Source organism: Phragmites australis, chromosome 7 (assembly GCF_958298935.1).
Source record: "Phragmites australis chromosome 7, lpPhrAust1.1, whole genome shotgun sequence".
Lineage (NCBI taxonomy): Eukaryota > Viridiplantae > Streptophyta > Magnoliopsida > Poales > Poaceae > Phragmites > Phragmites australis.
Window position 1 is genome coordinate 33,819,840 of NC_084927.1, and position 15,872 is coordinate 33,835,711.

Consider the following 15,872-nt stretch of genomic DNA (forward strand, 5'->3'; position numbering starts at 1 on the left):
TAATAGGAAACGGAGCTTTTAATATTAAGGTCGAACAACGGTGCCATGACGAGCTTCATACAACAATTCGGATAGGGTGAACAGTTTAGCATGAAATAAAATAAATTCATTACAGAAGCATATTGTTCAGAGAATCAGAGGAGCGTAATACAAGTAGTGAAGTATTTGTTGAGGCCTCACGATGTGGCGAGGTCAGATCCAAAGAGTCGTCAGCTCTGCGACACTGGGATGATCCACATGGCACTCACTCATCTGCAACGATTCGAGGTTGTACTGGATTAGAACATTTGCGTATCAACATACTCAAAACCGAGAAGGATGCGTGAACTTACCGGGTTTGTACGCCCTTCGGCGATCGGGAGCTGGTGTTGGAAAAGTCAGAGGTTGCCGTCGGAATGGAGATCGAGAGCTGAGTTGCCGAGAAGGAGGCGAGGCCGTTGTCGTCGGCTAGCTCCGGCCAGGAGTCCCTCGCCTTGGGCCACTCGTCGAAGAAGGGGCGCAGCGTCTGGTTCTCCTGCTTCGCGGAGTTGACAGTTACAAAGTCGCTCCCGAAGAAAGAGAGCGGCTCTTTCTCCGTCTTCGGCAGCGAGCAGACGGTGCTCTCGTCCAGGCCACTCAGCGTGCCAAACAGAGGGTAGCTTGAGACTTGAAATGCAGAGGTTTCAGACGGCAGCTGGCACCACGAGTTGTCGACCGGGGTATCCATGGCTCCAGAAAAGAGCTGGTTATATCGCATTCCAAAAGCAGAAGGCCTGAATTTTATAAAATTCAAGAAGGTCAGAAAACGTGTATAAAATTGTTGTTCAAAATATGAGACAAGTGTATAAGGAGGCATCTGATGGAGTGTTCAGGAAACACTAAATGCTCGCAAATAATGACTTGATCTAACAGTCGATTGCAAGAATTCGAACGCACACAAAGAAGCATTTCATTACCAGTTCATACAGACATAACTGAATTGTTTCAGTGTATACAGAAGTTGCAGAATTATGATGTAGTAGTCTAACTAGGCTTCACATATTCAGTCAGTTTTGAAGTAGCTGTTCAGAAAAAAGAAAAAGGGAAAAAAAAGAAGAAGGAAACGAATCATCCAAGCAAAAAAAAAAACATCATGGACCAACTGCACCGCAAGTAACACTACAATGGCAGAGCTTCGGTAAAGTGTGTAAACTTACAAGTACTGTACTGAAGAGAGCAAAAAAGTTTCGGCATGGTCGTGCAAAAGGAGATGGGCGTCCGGTATCGTGTTAGCCTTTTCAGATAGGTAGGTTTCAGTTTCAGGCACAGGGATGAGTCGTTCCCGGCCAGAAAAGCAGAAACGGATCAGCTCTGCCGACATTTCCAGTCCGGCACCAAGCAAGAAGCACAAGAAAAAACAGCAGCAGTTCGCAGAAGAACAGAGAAGCAAAATAAATGCGAGGTCTAGGGTAGCGCAGGAAGAGAGTAGCAGGCACTAGCTCTGAGCATAGAGCCCAGACACAAGACATCTTTGCAGTCAGGATGTGTTTTCGATCTAGTGAAGATCGAACATCCTGCTCTGCGCAAACAAAAAAGCACCACTCACTCCACTCTAAAAACTACTACGCCACTCTTCGAATTCCAATCTTTTCAGGCTAAAATCTGGTCCCAGAAAGCATGGCCAGAGCAACGAAAGCAGCCTAAGCACAGATCGCTGAGTTCTTGTGGCAGTGCAAAGTGCAGACAGACAGATGATTTTAGTAAGCACGGAGCACTAAAAAGTGCTGCAGTATTAGTGTGATCATCTAGTGAGTGGTGATTCAATGAAGCGCAATAATGGAAACATCAGAAACTAGCAGACATTCATCATCAGTGGCATCCGTGATCCGCCTGACACTGATCAGGTAGCTAAAAACCACTGGTGAACAAACAGTATGGCAGAGCCTGCAGACAACTTAATAAAAGTCACCTGAGATCTTTGCTCCCTCCGCCAGCAGCAGTCGCGTAAGGAGCAGCACTGTCCATGTACAGCCGAGCAGTAGAACCCAAGCCGAACGTGCCAGCCGCACCGCCGCCACGGCCACCGTTGCCGGCTATCGCAGGGTACAGCGAGTGGTTCTGGAAGCCGCCGGCGGGGTTGGCGGGCGCGGGGGGCTGCAGGGAGTGCGGTGCGGCGACGAGCTGCGCTTCCACAGGCTTTCTTGAACGGTTGCGGCCCCGGTGCATGTGGCGCTCGCAGTACTTGGAGTCCGGGGCGGCCTCCTTGGAGCACCGCCACTTCTTGCCGTCCGTACGCCGGCACCGCCCGGGCTCCGGGTCCACCTTCTTGCCGAAGTAGTGACCGTACCCAACTGCAAACCACACACGCAAGAACCAGCTCAATGATGCGATGCGCATACATGTACGTACGAACACGAACACGTTTCACGTTTGTGTCGGTGCGTATTTGGAGGCCGGCGGGCGGCGGTGAAGCAATCCAGGAATGAGCACACTTTCCAATCAGATGCAAGAATCCAAACGCAACGCGTCTAATCTTAGCAACCAGGCGGCAGCAAATATAGACATCATGAGTAGACCCGTCGCACTCAGCAGATGTAGATCTACCCAGTCATTTTAGATTTTACCCTCAAGAAGATAAGAACGCATACGAATAATTTTTTTTGGAAAAGGTCGGAACTGTATTATTGGTCCATTAGATGCAGGATGGCTTAATCGCAGCAGTGAGATGAGTGCGTGGTTAAGCACTTAACTCCCAACCACCAGACAGTTATAACCCCTACGAAAGGGACCGATCAATAAACTAGCCACCTCTTTTGGCCGGGGCCAAGTCTTGCGTCTATCTAATCCAATCAACCCAATAAAAAACTACATTAGCACATGAGGCTACGCTAGGCAAGAGCAAATCAATCTTGAGCTGGGCACGAGCTTTGGATTAAAAAACGTGAACTTTCCTGGATCAAATCCAGGACGAGATTAACAAATGACCGGACCGGATTAACAAACGGTGGGGAGCACACCTGAATCCCTCGATCCGAATAAACAACCAGGTCAAGGCATGGACGCTGTGCAATGGAAAAGCGATGTAGAAATAGAGAGGCGGAGGGAGACGTACGGGTATATTGATGGTTGACGAAGCCGCGGCGGATGGGGAGGAGGAGGTCCGGCGGGATGGGCACGCCGGCGACGAGGTACTTGTATATGAGCGCCTGCTGCTCCAGCTCCTCGTACTGCGCCGCCGTGAAGGTCGCCGGCCTCGCTGCCGCCCACCTCCCGCTCATCGTGTGCTGCTGCTGCGCGTCCTCCCCCACCCTGCGCGCACAAAACGCAGCAAGCTCGCCGCATGAGATACCTGCACGCCTTAGTTTAAAAAGCAAGCAAAGACGAGAACTTGCGTATGGAGTATGGCTTACGAGGAGAGAGGGTAGGAGCGGCAGAAGGGGAGGAGGGTGGAGGTGCGGTGGTCGGCTGCCGGAGACAGGGAGGCAAAGGGCATCGCCATATATGCTTCTCTCTCTATCTCTCACCGCTCTGCTGCTGCTTCCGGCCTCCCTTTTAATGTGCTATGCTTTTGCCTTTTACCTGGCTGGCTCTGTGTCTTTCCCTCTGTCTCGCTCGCTGTGGGCTTGTGCCTGTGCCTCTGCGGAGGAGCCTACGCTAAGCAGGGCGGCTGCTGCCTGACGAGGGGAGTGGGGGACGGACGGAGCAACGGTCTGTAGCCTTATAGTCTCATCGCAGATGAGGCCGATACGGGAGGGTTCCGGAGGTAAGACATCTATATAGATATTTTAAAAATTCGTAATTTATAATAGTATTATAATATTACTTAATCTTATTATAATAATTTTTATTTTTTCACTTTTACCTGCTAACTTGTTTTTTTTACTTCCATTATCTTTTTAGATCCATGGTGGGTCATTTACAATCACTTTGCTATATAGCACTACAGCCTCTTCTCGCTGCTGGCAAATTTGTCTACATCTATCTACTTCATGTGTCACTCGATAAAGACTGTTACTGGAGCAATTTACAAGTGACATCTAGCGGAAAAGTCGTGTGAATAGGGATACAGGCGTGTTTGCGGCTTCTGCTGTAGACTGCCTAAGGGACAAGCATCTGCCTTCATCTCTCTTTGAACGATTTCTCACCTCTGATATTTCTCTCTCCATCTTCGCGCACATGGCTTGGATTTGGATTTGTTTGTTTCGTCGGGATTTGCATGCTACTCGCATTTCTTTTCGGTTTTGTTGTGCGCAAGGGGCACGGTGCCGGGTTGTGATGAACTACGGGCACGGGTGTGGGTCGTAGACGAGGCCACGAGGTTGGGTTACATGATGTGGGTGATTTGACAGAGGCCGTGCCGAGGTGCGAACTGCGGTGGGAACCATTTTCTCTGCTTTTTCGCGGTGTCACACCGCCTAGGTCACAACTCCAAGACCAAAAATACGCCACGCTAGTACAATAGAGTATCAGTCTGTCGCACTCCTGCATCTGCATTGAGAGACAAGTTTCGACCTCATATCTCCGTACCTCCTCCACTGGAATGATGATGCCATATACGTCGAAAGTTTAGTTTTTTTAAAACACTAATGCAAGTCGCAGTTGTACACACTCGTATCATTATATGTACGCACTCGGGTATCGGAGACTTAGAGTTCGAAGTTTGATGAAATAAGCATAAGCATATCGTTGTTGACAAATATGTCGCCTACTGCTTAAAAATATTCTAACTTAGTAAGATACACCGGAACAATCCTACCATTTGATCTCTAATAATTAGGATATAACTACCTTCACTAATTATCAACCTAAGATTTGAATATAGCGAGAACGCACGTTTAGTCGGAAGCCAATATAACCTTTTTGTTTAGAAAGGGGCTGGAAGCCCTAGATTATACTAAAGGTAATTGTGCTTACATCCCCTGACTCTGCAAGAGAGACCCTGACGAAGACCAAAATTGCATGGAAAAACACAGAGATCTTCTTGCTCATCTTCCTCTCGGCTCCCGAACGATCCACTCGCTCGCCAAAACGCCAAGCGTTGCCGGGTATACCAGCACCTGGACAGGTCCAGGAAGGGTCCCCAATCCTTGTTTTGCCGCAAGAAACAACGTCCCGAGCCAAGAAAGGCTGAGCCGTATAAAACCCGTTGAACGAGCATCGGCCGTCACCTTCATCGCCCTGGCAGGTCTCAAATCCGACGCCATCGTCGGTCTGAACCAAACCGGCGAACCAGGAATAGCAACCGGCGGTACCGATTGGAGAATCGACAACATAGCCAAGCAAAAATACACCACACCAGGAGATAACACAATCCGCCAACCTTGAACACAAGGGAGACCGAGCCGCTGCCACCACCGGAGAAGGCCTTGAGGTCGCAAAAGACTCCATGCCGTCATCGCAAAAGACTCCATGCCGTCGGCGACCAGGCGAGAAGTCACCCTCGGTTTGCTCCCCCCCCCCCCCCCCCTTTTTACCGTAGCAGAGGAACAGGTCCTGTATTTGGCAGTCAATGTAACTGTCAATGTGTCAAACCATGATTATTATTTCACAGGGATTCAAACGTACAACTCGGCCGTATTCAATGGAGCGGTCGAGAAAGCCAAATTAATGCGTACGGGCTCTTCACGTGCAGGCAAGCACAGTCGTCAGCAACCCGGCAGCGATCACAGGCGCACGACTCATGAGTCATAACCGGTGCGGATGTTTGGTTTCGCATCGAACACCAGCTCCTGCGCGCGCGGTTGCAGTGCAGGTGCAGGGCCGCAGGCTACTCCAAGCGACGCAAGTACGAGCAGATTACGTGCCACAGGAGCTGCTGATTGCTGACACATGCAACTTCCCGTTGCCTTAAGCTATCTCTAACTATTTCTCTTGGTCAGTCCCGTTATTTTTCCGAAGAAATTATCGTTCTCTTTAATACTATAACAATTTCTATTTACAATTCCTTTTATAAAGAGATTTATAAAGTTATTTACTTTATTTTAAGATTCTCTTATTTCACTTCGTGAATCCCTTCAAATAAAATTTATTGAAGATGAGAAAAAAATAAAAAGAATTAAGAACGGTGAGTGAAATCAGGAATAAAATGAAATAGAGAAAATATGGTGGAAGATGATCTTACAACTTATACAACAGCTAAATAAAACTAATCACAACATTTTCAATGGTTAGATGATTTTTTTTGTGCGGCAAGGGCGGAGAGAGGGGGCACGCAGGGGCCTGGCCCCCCAATGAAACTGCGACCCCATGCCCAATATGGGTTCATGTTTTAGCCTAGCAAGCAGGATGATTATTTCATTGATTAATCAGCCCAATAACCCAATCACGCATGTAACCTTGCCGCAAAATCCTGTTGGTGGTTGATCTGCCAAACCATGGCTTCAGATCGACCATAGACGTCTCGATTTCCTTGGCTCCTGGCGTCACGCCGTGCACCCGTGCCACCGTTGCCAAGATCGCGTGATAGCGTCTCCGGCCGCTGGCTCGCCGCCAAGGTCGCGTCACCGACCATCACCAAGATCGCTTCGCTAGGACGTCGGCGGCCACGCTCTACAACAGGGTATGGTGCTTCGTGCTTGCTAGTGACTGAGACTCCTTTTTCTCATTATTCAAGCAATCAGGCTATGCATACAGTAATTAGCAAGTAGCAACCAAGAATCTGTGATGCTGCAACTGTTGGTCTTTCTACAATTCTACAGCCTCATTGGTGAATCTGGTAATTCAAGTTAGCAAGTAGCAAGTTAGCAACCGTGAATGGTAATTAAACCGTGAATCTAATTCCTTTTTTTTTTCAATTGCAGTATGCTTTGATAGTAATTATTTGTTTGACTGTTTAGCCATGAAGAGACCAAGAACAATCAATAGTTTTTATAAGCCAGTTAATTCAAGTTTCGGTTATGCTAAAAATCATAATGCAACAATTGATCAAGCTATTGAAGGATTAACTGGTTGATGTGTAAACTCATGAACAAAATACTTCTGCACCGCTACAAGATCAACAAGCAAAAATTATAACTACAGTATTTGAGAGGGATCTAGGTAAATGCCTTCAAATTTAGGCACTCCCTCCTATAGAACAAGATGAAGCTAAACGGTTTAAAATATTTGATGGCCCGTATCAACCAATCCTAGCAGAATACCCATTTAATCATTTGTCAAAGCATTGTCGTAGATTCAATAGCAATTGGTTTACATTTTTTGTGGCTAGAGTACTCTCCTCATACTGATTGTGCATATTGCTTGCCTTGTTTCCTATTTTCAAAGAAGCCAACTGGGAAGTGTGACTCGGATACATCACAGTCATGGGATTTAAAAATAGTACGGTTTATATTGACAACATGATGATTAAACAAAACAAAAAAATTTTGCAGATGCAAGACTTAGGCTTATAACTACGATTGATTCCATCAGTAATAAGAATTTCTTTTCATTTTTATTATTACAACTGGAATAATACATATTGTACAATCTAATAATTATGCATTCATTATATCACTAGGTGGTTAACATTTCAAGAATTTTCATTTAGAGGCCACGATGAATCTCCAGATTTCATCAATCAAAGCAAATTTCTTGAAATGCTCAAACTATTGGCCTCTTATAATAAGGAAGTGAACCAAATTGTGTTAAAAAAAATGCTTGAAGAAAAGCAAAGTACACTTCACATGAAGTCCAAACAAAGATTCTTAGCATACATGCTAGAAAAATGCAAACTGCAATTAGAGAAGAAATTGGTAATAACAAGTTTTGCATAATGGTTGATGAAGCTCAAGATGAATCTAAGAAAGAGTAAATGGGGATAGTTCTTTAGTTTGTCAACAAAGAAATACTTATAAAGGAGCGTTTTCTTGACCTCGTTCATATTAATGACACTGCTACATTGACTCTGAAGAAGGCAATTTGTGTTGTCCTATTGAATAATAACTTGAGTGTGCAAGCTATTAGAGGTTAAGGCTATGATGGGGCAAGTAACATACGAGAGGAGTTTAATGCGTTGAAGGCTCTAATTCTCAATGAGTGCCCTTATGCATATTATATTCATTGTATAGCTCATCAGCTCCAATTGGCTCTTGTTGCAGCACCAAGGGAGGTACAAGAAGTGTATAACTTTTTTCAACATGCAAATTTTATCATAAATAGTGTTAGTATTTCTCCTTAGTGCAATGATGAGTTACTAACAAAGCAAGCTGTGAAAATTATTCGTAAAATTGAATTGGGAGAACTTGATACATAAAGAGAGACAAATCAAATGGGCTCTCTAAAGAGGCCAGATGACACTAGTGGAGTTCCCATTACAAGTCAATTTTGAGTTTAAGGAAGATATTTGGTGCCACGCTTTCGGTTCTACGCAATATTGCAAATGATCGTTCAGTTTCAAGCTATTCCCGAGGAGATGCTGCAAGTGCCCTTCGAATTATTGTTACATTTGATTTTGTATTTATTCTACTCATGATGGAAAATATAATGAAGATCACTGATGTGCTATGCCAAACACTCAAGAAGAAATATATAGATATTGTAAATGAACCGGAGTCTATTTTTAACACAAAGGTATTACTTGGTGACTTGCGAAATGATGGTTGGGAACCACTTCTTGAGGAGGTCAAATCCTTTGGCATGAAGAATGAAATTGAGATTCCAGATCTAGATTGCATGTATGTTCCTTTACCTAATTCTTAAGTATGAGTGGTAATACATCAATATTATTTTTATCTATAATATAAAACTTATTCCTGTGTACATTGCATTTCATAGGTATGTTGATGTAACTAAGTCTCGGAATAAGCATGACAAGAACACAACTCTTCACCATTATAAAGTATATGTGTGTTAATGTTACTGTAGATCAACAACTGTTTGAGTTATAAGAACGATTCAGTTCTCAAGCAACCGAGATTCTATCACTTTGTGTCTCATTGGATCCAAGACTCGACACCTTTGACATGTCAAAAATATGCACTCTAGTGGAAACATACTATCCTGTCAATTTTTCAAATCAAGAGTGAGCTCAATTGAAGTGCCAACTACAATATTTTCAACTTGATATATGCAACCATCCTGACCTGAATAGATTATCATCACTTGTTGATTTGACAAATGGACTAGTTAAATTAAGAAAAGATTCTACTTATCCAATGGTCGACATGTTGTTAAGGTTAGTCATAACTCTTCCAATGTCAACTGCGACCATCGAGAGAGCATTTTCGGCTGTGAAGCTAGTGAAGACGTGTTTGTGGAATAAAATGGCTAATGATTTTCTGTGAAATTACATGATAGTTTATATTGAAAAGGAATTGGCAGTGAAGATCAGCTCCGCTGATATTATTAAATCTTATGATCTAGTGGGTTCTCGTATAGCTAAATTCAAGTTAATAGAAATGTAATTCCTTTGTATTATCAAGCATATGCTACCTTGTTTTGTTATTCTATGTTGGAGCTAATTAGTATAAAAGATATTGATTTGCTTTTGTATTGCAAAACATATGTTGCTATAATGTTATAATTGTTATCTATGCTCCGATTGAGTCAGTATTTGTACATATATGCGGTTATATCATACTTCTTGTATAATAATTATTGTCGACGTTGGCAAGTTGACCCCCTTATGTTCGATTCCTGGCTCCGCCCTTGCATGCTGGGAATGTACATTTACAAGATTAGGACGATCACGGTTATTGAACATGTCAAGTTCGCCCATATTGCACTACTATTTGTCCAGTCCTATTCAGGCAGAGTGAGGATTGAACTATAGAGGCTTATAAGTCAGGATTGAATTATAAGGGGTGATGAGAGACAAATTTAAATTTGTTTTAGAAGCTATCAAATTTCTCTTAATACTGATTAATATATTTTCTATTTTTTTAAACATAATATAAGTGTTGCGATGAATTCATGTTCCATGATCGGTCTAAAACATCAATTTTCTTATTTATACACAAATTCATTAACAGTAACAAACATACCATCTTTTTATATAATGGATGATCATATCTATCCATTTAATATCTTGATATTGCTTTATCTAGTTAATATTGGTATACCATAGAAGTTGCAAAAAAATATCTATAACAAAAAATAACTAGAGCTCAAGTCAATAAAGAGTAGAGCAATATAACATAAATCAAGGACAAACGTTTCATAATTGATAAAGCTTGGTAAGAAAAAACGATTCTTATTCATAATAACCACGTGTAGTAAATTATACTTGGTAGAAAAATTATTTGAAATGTGTTTTAAAATGTACATAATACTCGAAACATATATATTAGAGGAAATAAGTTTATATACCAATTAACTCTTAAGTTATTTTGTTTTTATATACTATTATATATATAATATATAGAACAACATAAGCATAGGGGGCAGGCGCCCCGTCTCCGCCCCACTCCTATCATCTTTTTGGCTTGCACACAACGGTTGGTTATAGAGAGGAAAGTTGAAACACCAAATTCTAGATCCGAGGCCATTTCAAGGTGCCGCCCCCTTAGGGCAACTTTAATGTTTAGCTCATATTGCTATGTCAGACCCAGCGGAGGAGTTTTAGTTTGACAGAATATGCTTCAATGTATATCACGGTTAACACCTAAAATGGGACCAACAGCATTAAATGAATAACCAATGCTGGCAACGAGCCTTTTCTGGCTGTATGGGGAACGAAGTCCTGTGCAGATAGGATCCTGTGCAGTAACTTTCCCTTGGCACCGGGTGCCTCCTGTGACTCCGAGTGCTTCGTTAGCTTCACTTCAACGGAACGCTCGAATATATTGCACCCTTCCTAATCTCTCCCTCTTCCTCACCACAAAAAACCAACGCTGGAGCTGCCCTGCGACTTGTCAAATCCATCTCGAAGCTGCTGATCAGGCATTTGGTAAAGAAGTCAGAGCAGGGAGCCATGTACACATCCGGGCCCAGCAACAACTTTTCGTTAGAAAACGCTACTCCTATTTGTGCGACACGCGTCATGCAGTACTGCATGTATGATCGTAGCCGGAGCAGAGGCAGGTCTGGAGAAAATTACACAGTACCGTAGCCCATATTGACCAGGATTCAAACGCAGAGCTATGTTGAGGCAGAGGTCGGTAGGAAGCATCTAAACACAGAAGCGCGGGTTATTTCTTCTCTAGAAACTGCTTCACTTATCACGTCTCCAAAGTCCAAAGGTCTGCATCGCGAGCGGATATAAGAAACATGATTACAATCATAGTACAATCTAAAATGTAACTTCGGTATATATATATATATATATATATATATATATATATATATATATATATATATATATATATATATATATATATATATATATATATATATATATATATATATATATATATATATATATATATATATATATATGATATGCATATTTGTTCTATCGGGAGTATGTACTCTCACATAGGTATCTTATAATATAGATAGTATCTCATGTGATAAATAGTGTGTATTTGGAGCATGTGAGTATATAAGATCATCCAAATAGTATATATATTTTTTAGTAGTTTGTACATATTTTTTTAGTATATTATATTTTGTGTACAAATATAAATATATTATCAAAATTTATTAAAATTGATAGATTTTTTTTTCAATTTTTTTATATAATTCACATTGGAATAACTTAGAATGAGTATATAAGTATACTCATAGTGATAAAAAGAGTATATACAGTTTATTTATATGATATATTATAATAAAAATATATACTCTGAAAGTACAGACTAGTTTTCATATATATATAGAAGCTGACTTACCAAAATAACCACTTCTTTGGAGCTCATGTTACCCACAGTATCATTATGAGCTAGCCAGAAAAGAAAAGACACATATGGCCTTTATAATCTAAGACGTAACTCCGATCCTTATATATATATATATATATATATATATATATATATATATATATATATATATATATATATATATATATATATATATATATAGAAAGTATGTTTGGTACTTTCAGAATATGTACTTCTATATACGTATTTTATAATATAAATAATATCTTATATAACAAATGGTATTTACATAGAGTATGTGAGTATATAAAATTATCCAAATAGCATGTATACTTTTTTAGTGGTTTATACATATTTTTTATATATTATATTTTATGTACAAATATAAAGATATTATCAAAATCTATTAAAATTAATAGACTTCTTTTCAATTTTTTCATGTAGTTCACATCGGAGTATCTTAAAATGAGTATATAAATATACTTATAGTGATAAAAGAGTATATCCAATTCATTTATGTGCTATATCACAATAGTAAGTATGTACTCTCAGGAGTACAGACTAATTTTCATATATATATATATATATATATATATATATATATATATATATATATATATATATATATATATATATATATATATATCAGCCCGTTAGTTATTTGTGTTGTAATTATATAATTATAGATGTATAGTTGTAATTGGTCTATCTAGCGAATTGTAATAAATATATTTTTGAGTTGGAACTAGAGTGACACAACAGTAACCAGTTTAATAGTTATTATTGCGTCACATCTAGTTACAATTTTAAAAATAGTAAACTTACAATCCGTGAGATGTAGAGTTACAAATATATATAAATAAATAAAATTAAGTTACAATTGAATTATGGATCAACGTATCTACTAACAAATTTTTATATAATCATGTACAACCTAAGAAATACAATTTAAAGCTTAACTTCGGTCCTTAATTAAAACACGAGAAGCTAACGAGTAACAATAAATTACAATTAATATATAACTGGCATATTGATAGGTTTTAGTTGTTACCGGGTGTATGTGCAGTGATAAATTATAACGTTACTAAGATCATCTCTAACCATATTCCCTTTATTTTGTTCCCTTCTCGATTCTCTTTCTGTTTTCGTTCCTTTATTTCTCTTATCTTAAATAGCTTCTCTTCGAGGGGAATCGCGAAGTGAAAAAAAAGAGAATTCCATCCTGAAAAAAATGACCTTAAAAATCACTTCGTAACCGAAACTGTTAAACCACTGAAAGAAATAAAAATCACTTCATAACAAAATTTTCGTCCCTAAATAAAATCAATTGACCTTAGTCAAGAATAGTAGACCAGATTGACCCGTCCCGCACAGGTGCCCTGGTTAGCGTACCACGAATCATGAGCCCGGCGGGGATCTAAATCAGATCCTTTGACTTCACTCATATATGAAGGCAGTGACTTCAAGTGGATCTGAGCTATTGAATTATGGATGAACCGTTCAGATTTAGTACTACAATATTCGGTAAACAGTACTGTGCTACGTTATTGGTGAACAGTACCTGTGCTACAGTAGCCGACTGCAAAATACTCAGTTTACTATGTACGTCTGACTTATTGCTGAAATTAGAGGATCTCGATCCGAGCCCGGCGATGAGGCATGCCATGTATATGTGTATCCTTTAATGCGCAACCATGTGGGCGCGTGGATAGGTGTTCCGTGTTCGCCTCTGGTTGGGCTTTGCAGGACAGCTGGGACACGTGATGGCCCGGGAGGGGGCATGGTTCCCTCCAGCACCCGCTGATTCGCTGCGGACAAAGGAGCAGGACGCCGCTAAGGTCACACTCTCGCTGTCTCGCACACTATCCAGTTCACGCTCTTAGCCGTTCTTAGACCATCCCAACTATATTTCTTTTATTTTATTTCTTTCTCGATTTTTTTTTCTGTTCTTATTTTTTTATTTTTTCTCATCTCCAACAGTTTTACTTTGAAGGGAATCGCGAAGAAAAAGAAGAGAGAATCCCGTTCTGAAAGAAATAATCTGAGAATCTCATCGTGAAGGGAACCGTAAAGAGAAACCGTTGAAGCGCTGAAGTGAATGAGAATCCTTTTACGACGAAAATCTCGCCCGTGAAAAGAAAATATTGGGCGTGACCTTAATGCTGCCGTCTTCTTCTTCCTTAGGGATTTGCATTTGGTTAAGATGGAAAATCTGTGAGATTTACTGGTAACATACTTCACCACTTACATGGCATGCCTCATGTGCAGGGTAACTTTCATCGTCATGACATCGTATGAGGACTCACGGTAGTCAGTACCAAGTCGCGATGAGAAAAAAAACCAAGTGATTAAATACTATCAAGTCTTCAGTCTGGCTGGACTCTGGAGACAGATACATGCAACTCACGTCCCTATCAAATCTAGTACTTCCTCCATATATAAATACGAGTACTTGTTTTAATCAAGATATGTTTAATCTTTTATAATTTATTCGTTGATAACTTTCAAAACATTAAGTTTGAAAACCTAAAAATTATATGTATAGATCTGTCTTTAAAAATATTTTTATATTTTTATAATTTTATTAGATATTATAAATATATTCTAATAAAAAATAATGATCAAAGTTTCACGTTAAAAACTGTAAAAAATCAAAAACACCTTGTATTTTTGATCGGAAGGAGTAGTGTGCTAGACCATCCATAAGGGAGTACCTTTACGGATAGAATCCCTTCGTAAATAAATTTTTATTTTTTTAACTCTCTAACGATTTCACTTCATACCGTCACGAAGGTATTTACAAGACCATTATCTTCAGGACAAGATTCTCTCTTTTCATTTCACGAATCTTTTTAAAGAAAAATAATTAGAGATGAGAGAAAATAAAAAACGAGAATAGAAAGAAAACGAAATAAAATAAGATAGTTAGGATATTCTTACATTTCCTAGTGCAACACATGAGCGCAAGGGTGACTCCACATTGCGACATTTAAGCCACACTCCTTTTGTTGACTTGTAAACCAAGCCCAAGAGAGTCCTTTTACGGGCAGATTCCTGTCGTGAAGGGATTTCCGTTCCCTTCAGCGCTTCCAACGGTTTCATTTTACGACGGGATTCCCAGGGTCATTCCCTTCAGGACGAGATTCTCTCTCCGTTTCCTTCGTGATTCCCCTCGAAAGGAAACTGTTAGAGATGAGAGGAAATAAAGGGAATAGGAACAGAAAAGGGAATCGGAAAAGGAACGAAATTAAGGGAAAATGGTTAGGATAGTAGGCACTTAAAAAAACTAATATAGGCCCAAGTTTCCATAGACAGTTGGCGAGTTAAATCCAGACACTGTGGGAGCGGACGAAATAACCTGACCGCGAATCAATTTGGGGGTCGTTTGACGTCCAGCTTTTCTCACCCGAGGTGCCCAGGTGGGGCCGATTCCCACAGTCCTGAACCATGCGGGGCCCACACCGATGGCCTTCTCGAGAACCGTGCAAATATCTTGACCACTTTGCGCGCAACTCCTGCCCTTGGGTCCGGATTTCCTATCAATCCATGGATCAGCACATCGTCAGATAAACGCTACATCTATGGTGTTGGAAACAAGGGCACCTTAGTGATTATTATTTTAATTTCTAAGCGCAAAACCACGTAAACCAGCACGTATATTAGGCATATGAATCAACATGTTTAATACCGTAAATATACCTATTTCATGTACATGTGCTAATATGGCATAGCCTAGAGCATGGATACTATTGATTACAGTAGGCAATATCATCATGAGCAACACGGCGCCAGTAGCCCCGATCTATCCATCTAGAAGTGAATCACGGTGACTTTTATGTCTCTCACAAATTTGGTTTCTTAAACATTAATTAGACGTCCCGTGGGCCAGGTCAAGTGAGCACGTGCCCATATTTTTTTTACTTGCTTTAAGTAGGTAAGATCAACTCTATTATTTAAGTTGGTCCCTTCAAGATAGCTCCAACAGCTTTACTTTAGGGTGATATTTTTCGTCGTGAAGGGATTTTTATTTCATTCAGCGTTTCAATAGTTTTTCTTCATGGTTTTCGTCACGTCAGGATTCGCATGGCAATTCCCTTCAGGACGGGATTCTCTCTCCTTTCCCTTCGCGATTCGTCTCGAAGTGAAGCTGTTGGAGATGAGAGAAAATAAAGGGAA

General features: G+C 40.5%; 1 protein-coding gene across 1 annotated transcript; it reads right to left on the reverse strand.

The window, feature by feature from the left end:
• LOC133924899 (growth-regulating factor 3-like) lies at positions 1-3,656 on the reverse strand. Its single transcript, XM_062370633.1, has 5 exons — positions 3,369-3,656; positions 3,071-3,267; positions 1,928-2,309; positions 333-752; positions 1-252 (listed from the first exon to the last, which is right to left on the reverse strand). The coding sequence occupies exons 1-5, from the start codon at positions 3,455-3,457 to the stop codon at positions 249-251; spliced, it is 1,092 nt and encodes a 363-aa protein (XP_062226617.1). The 5' UTR covers positions 3,458-3,656; the 3' UTR covers positions 1-248.
• Between the last annotated feature and the right edge of the window lie 12,216 nt (positions 3,657-15,872).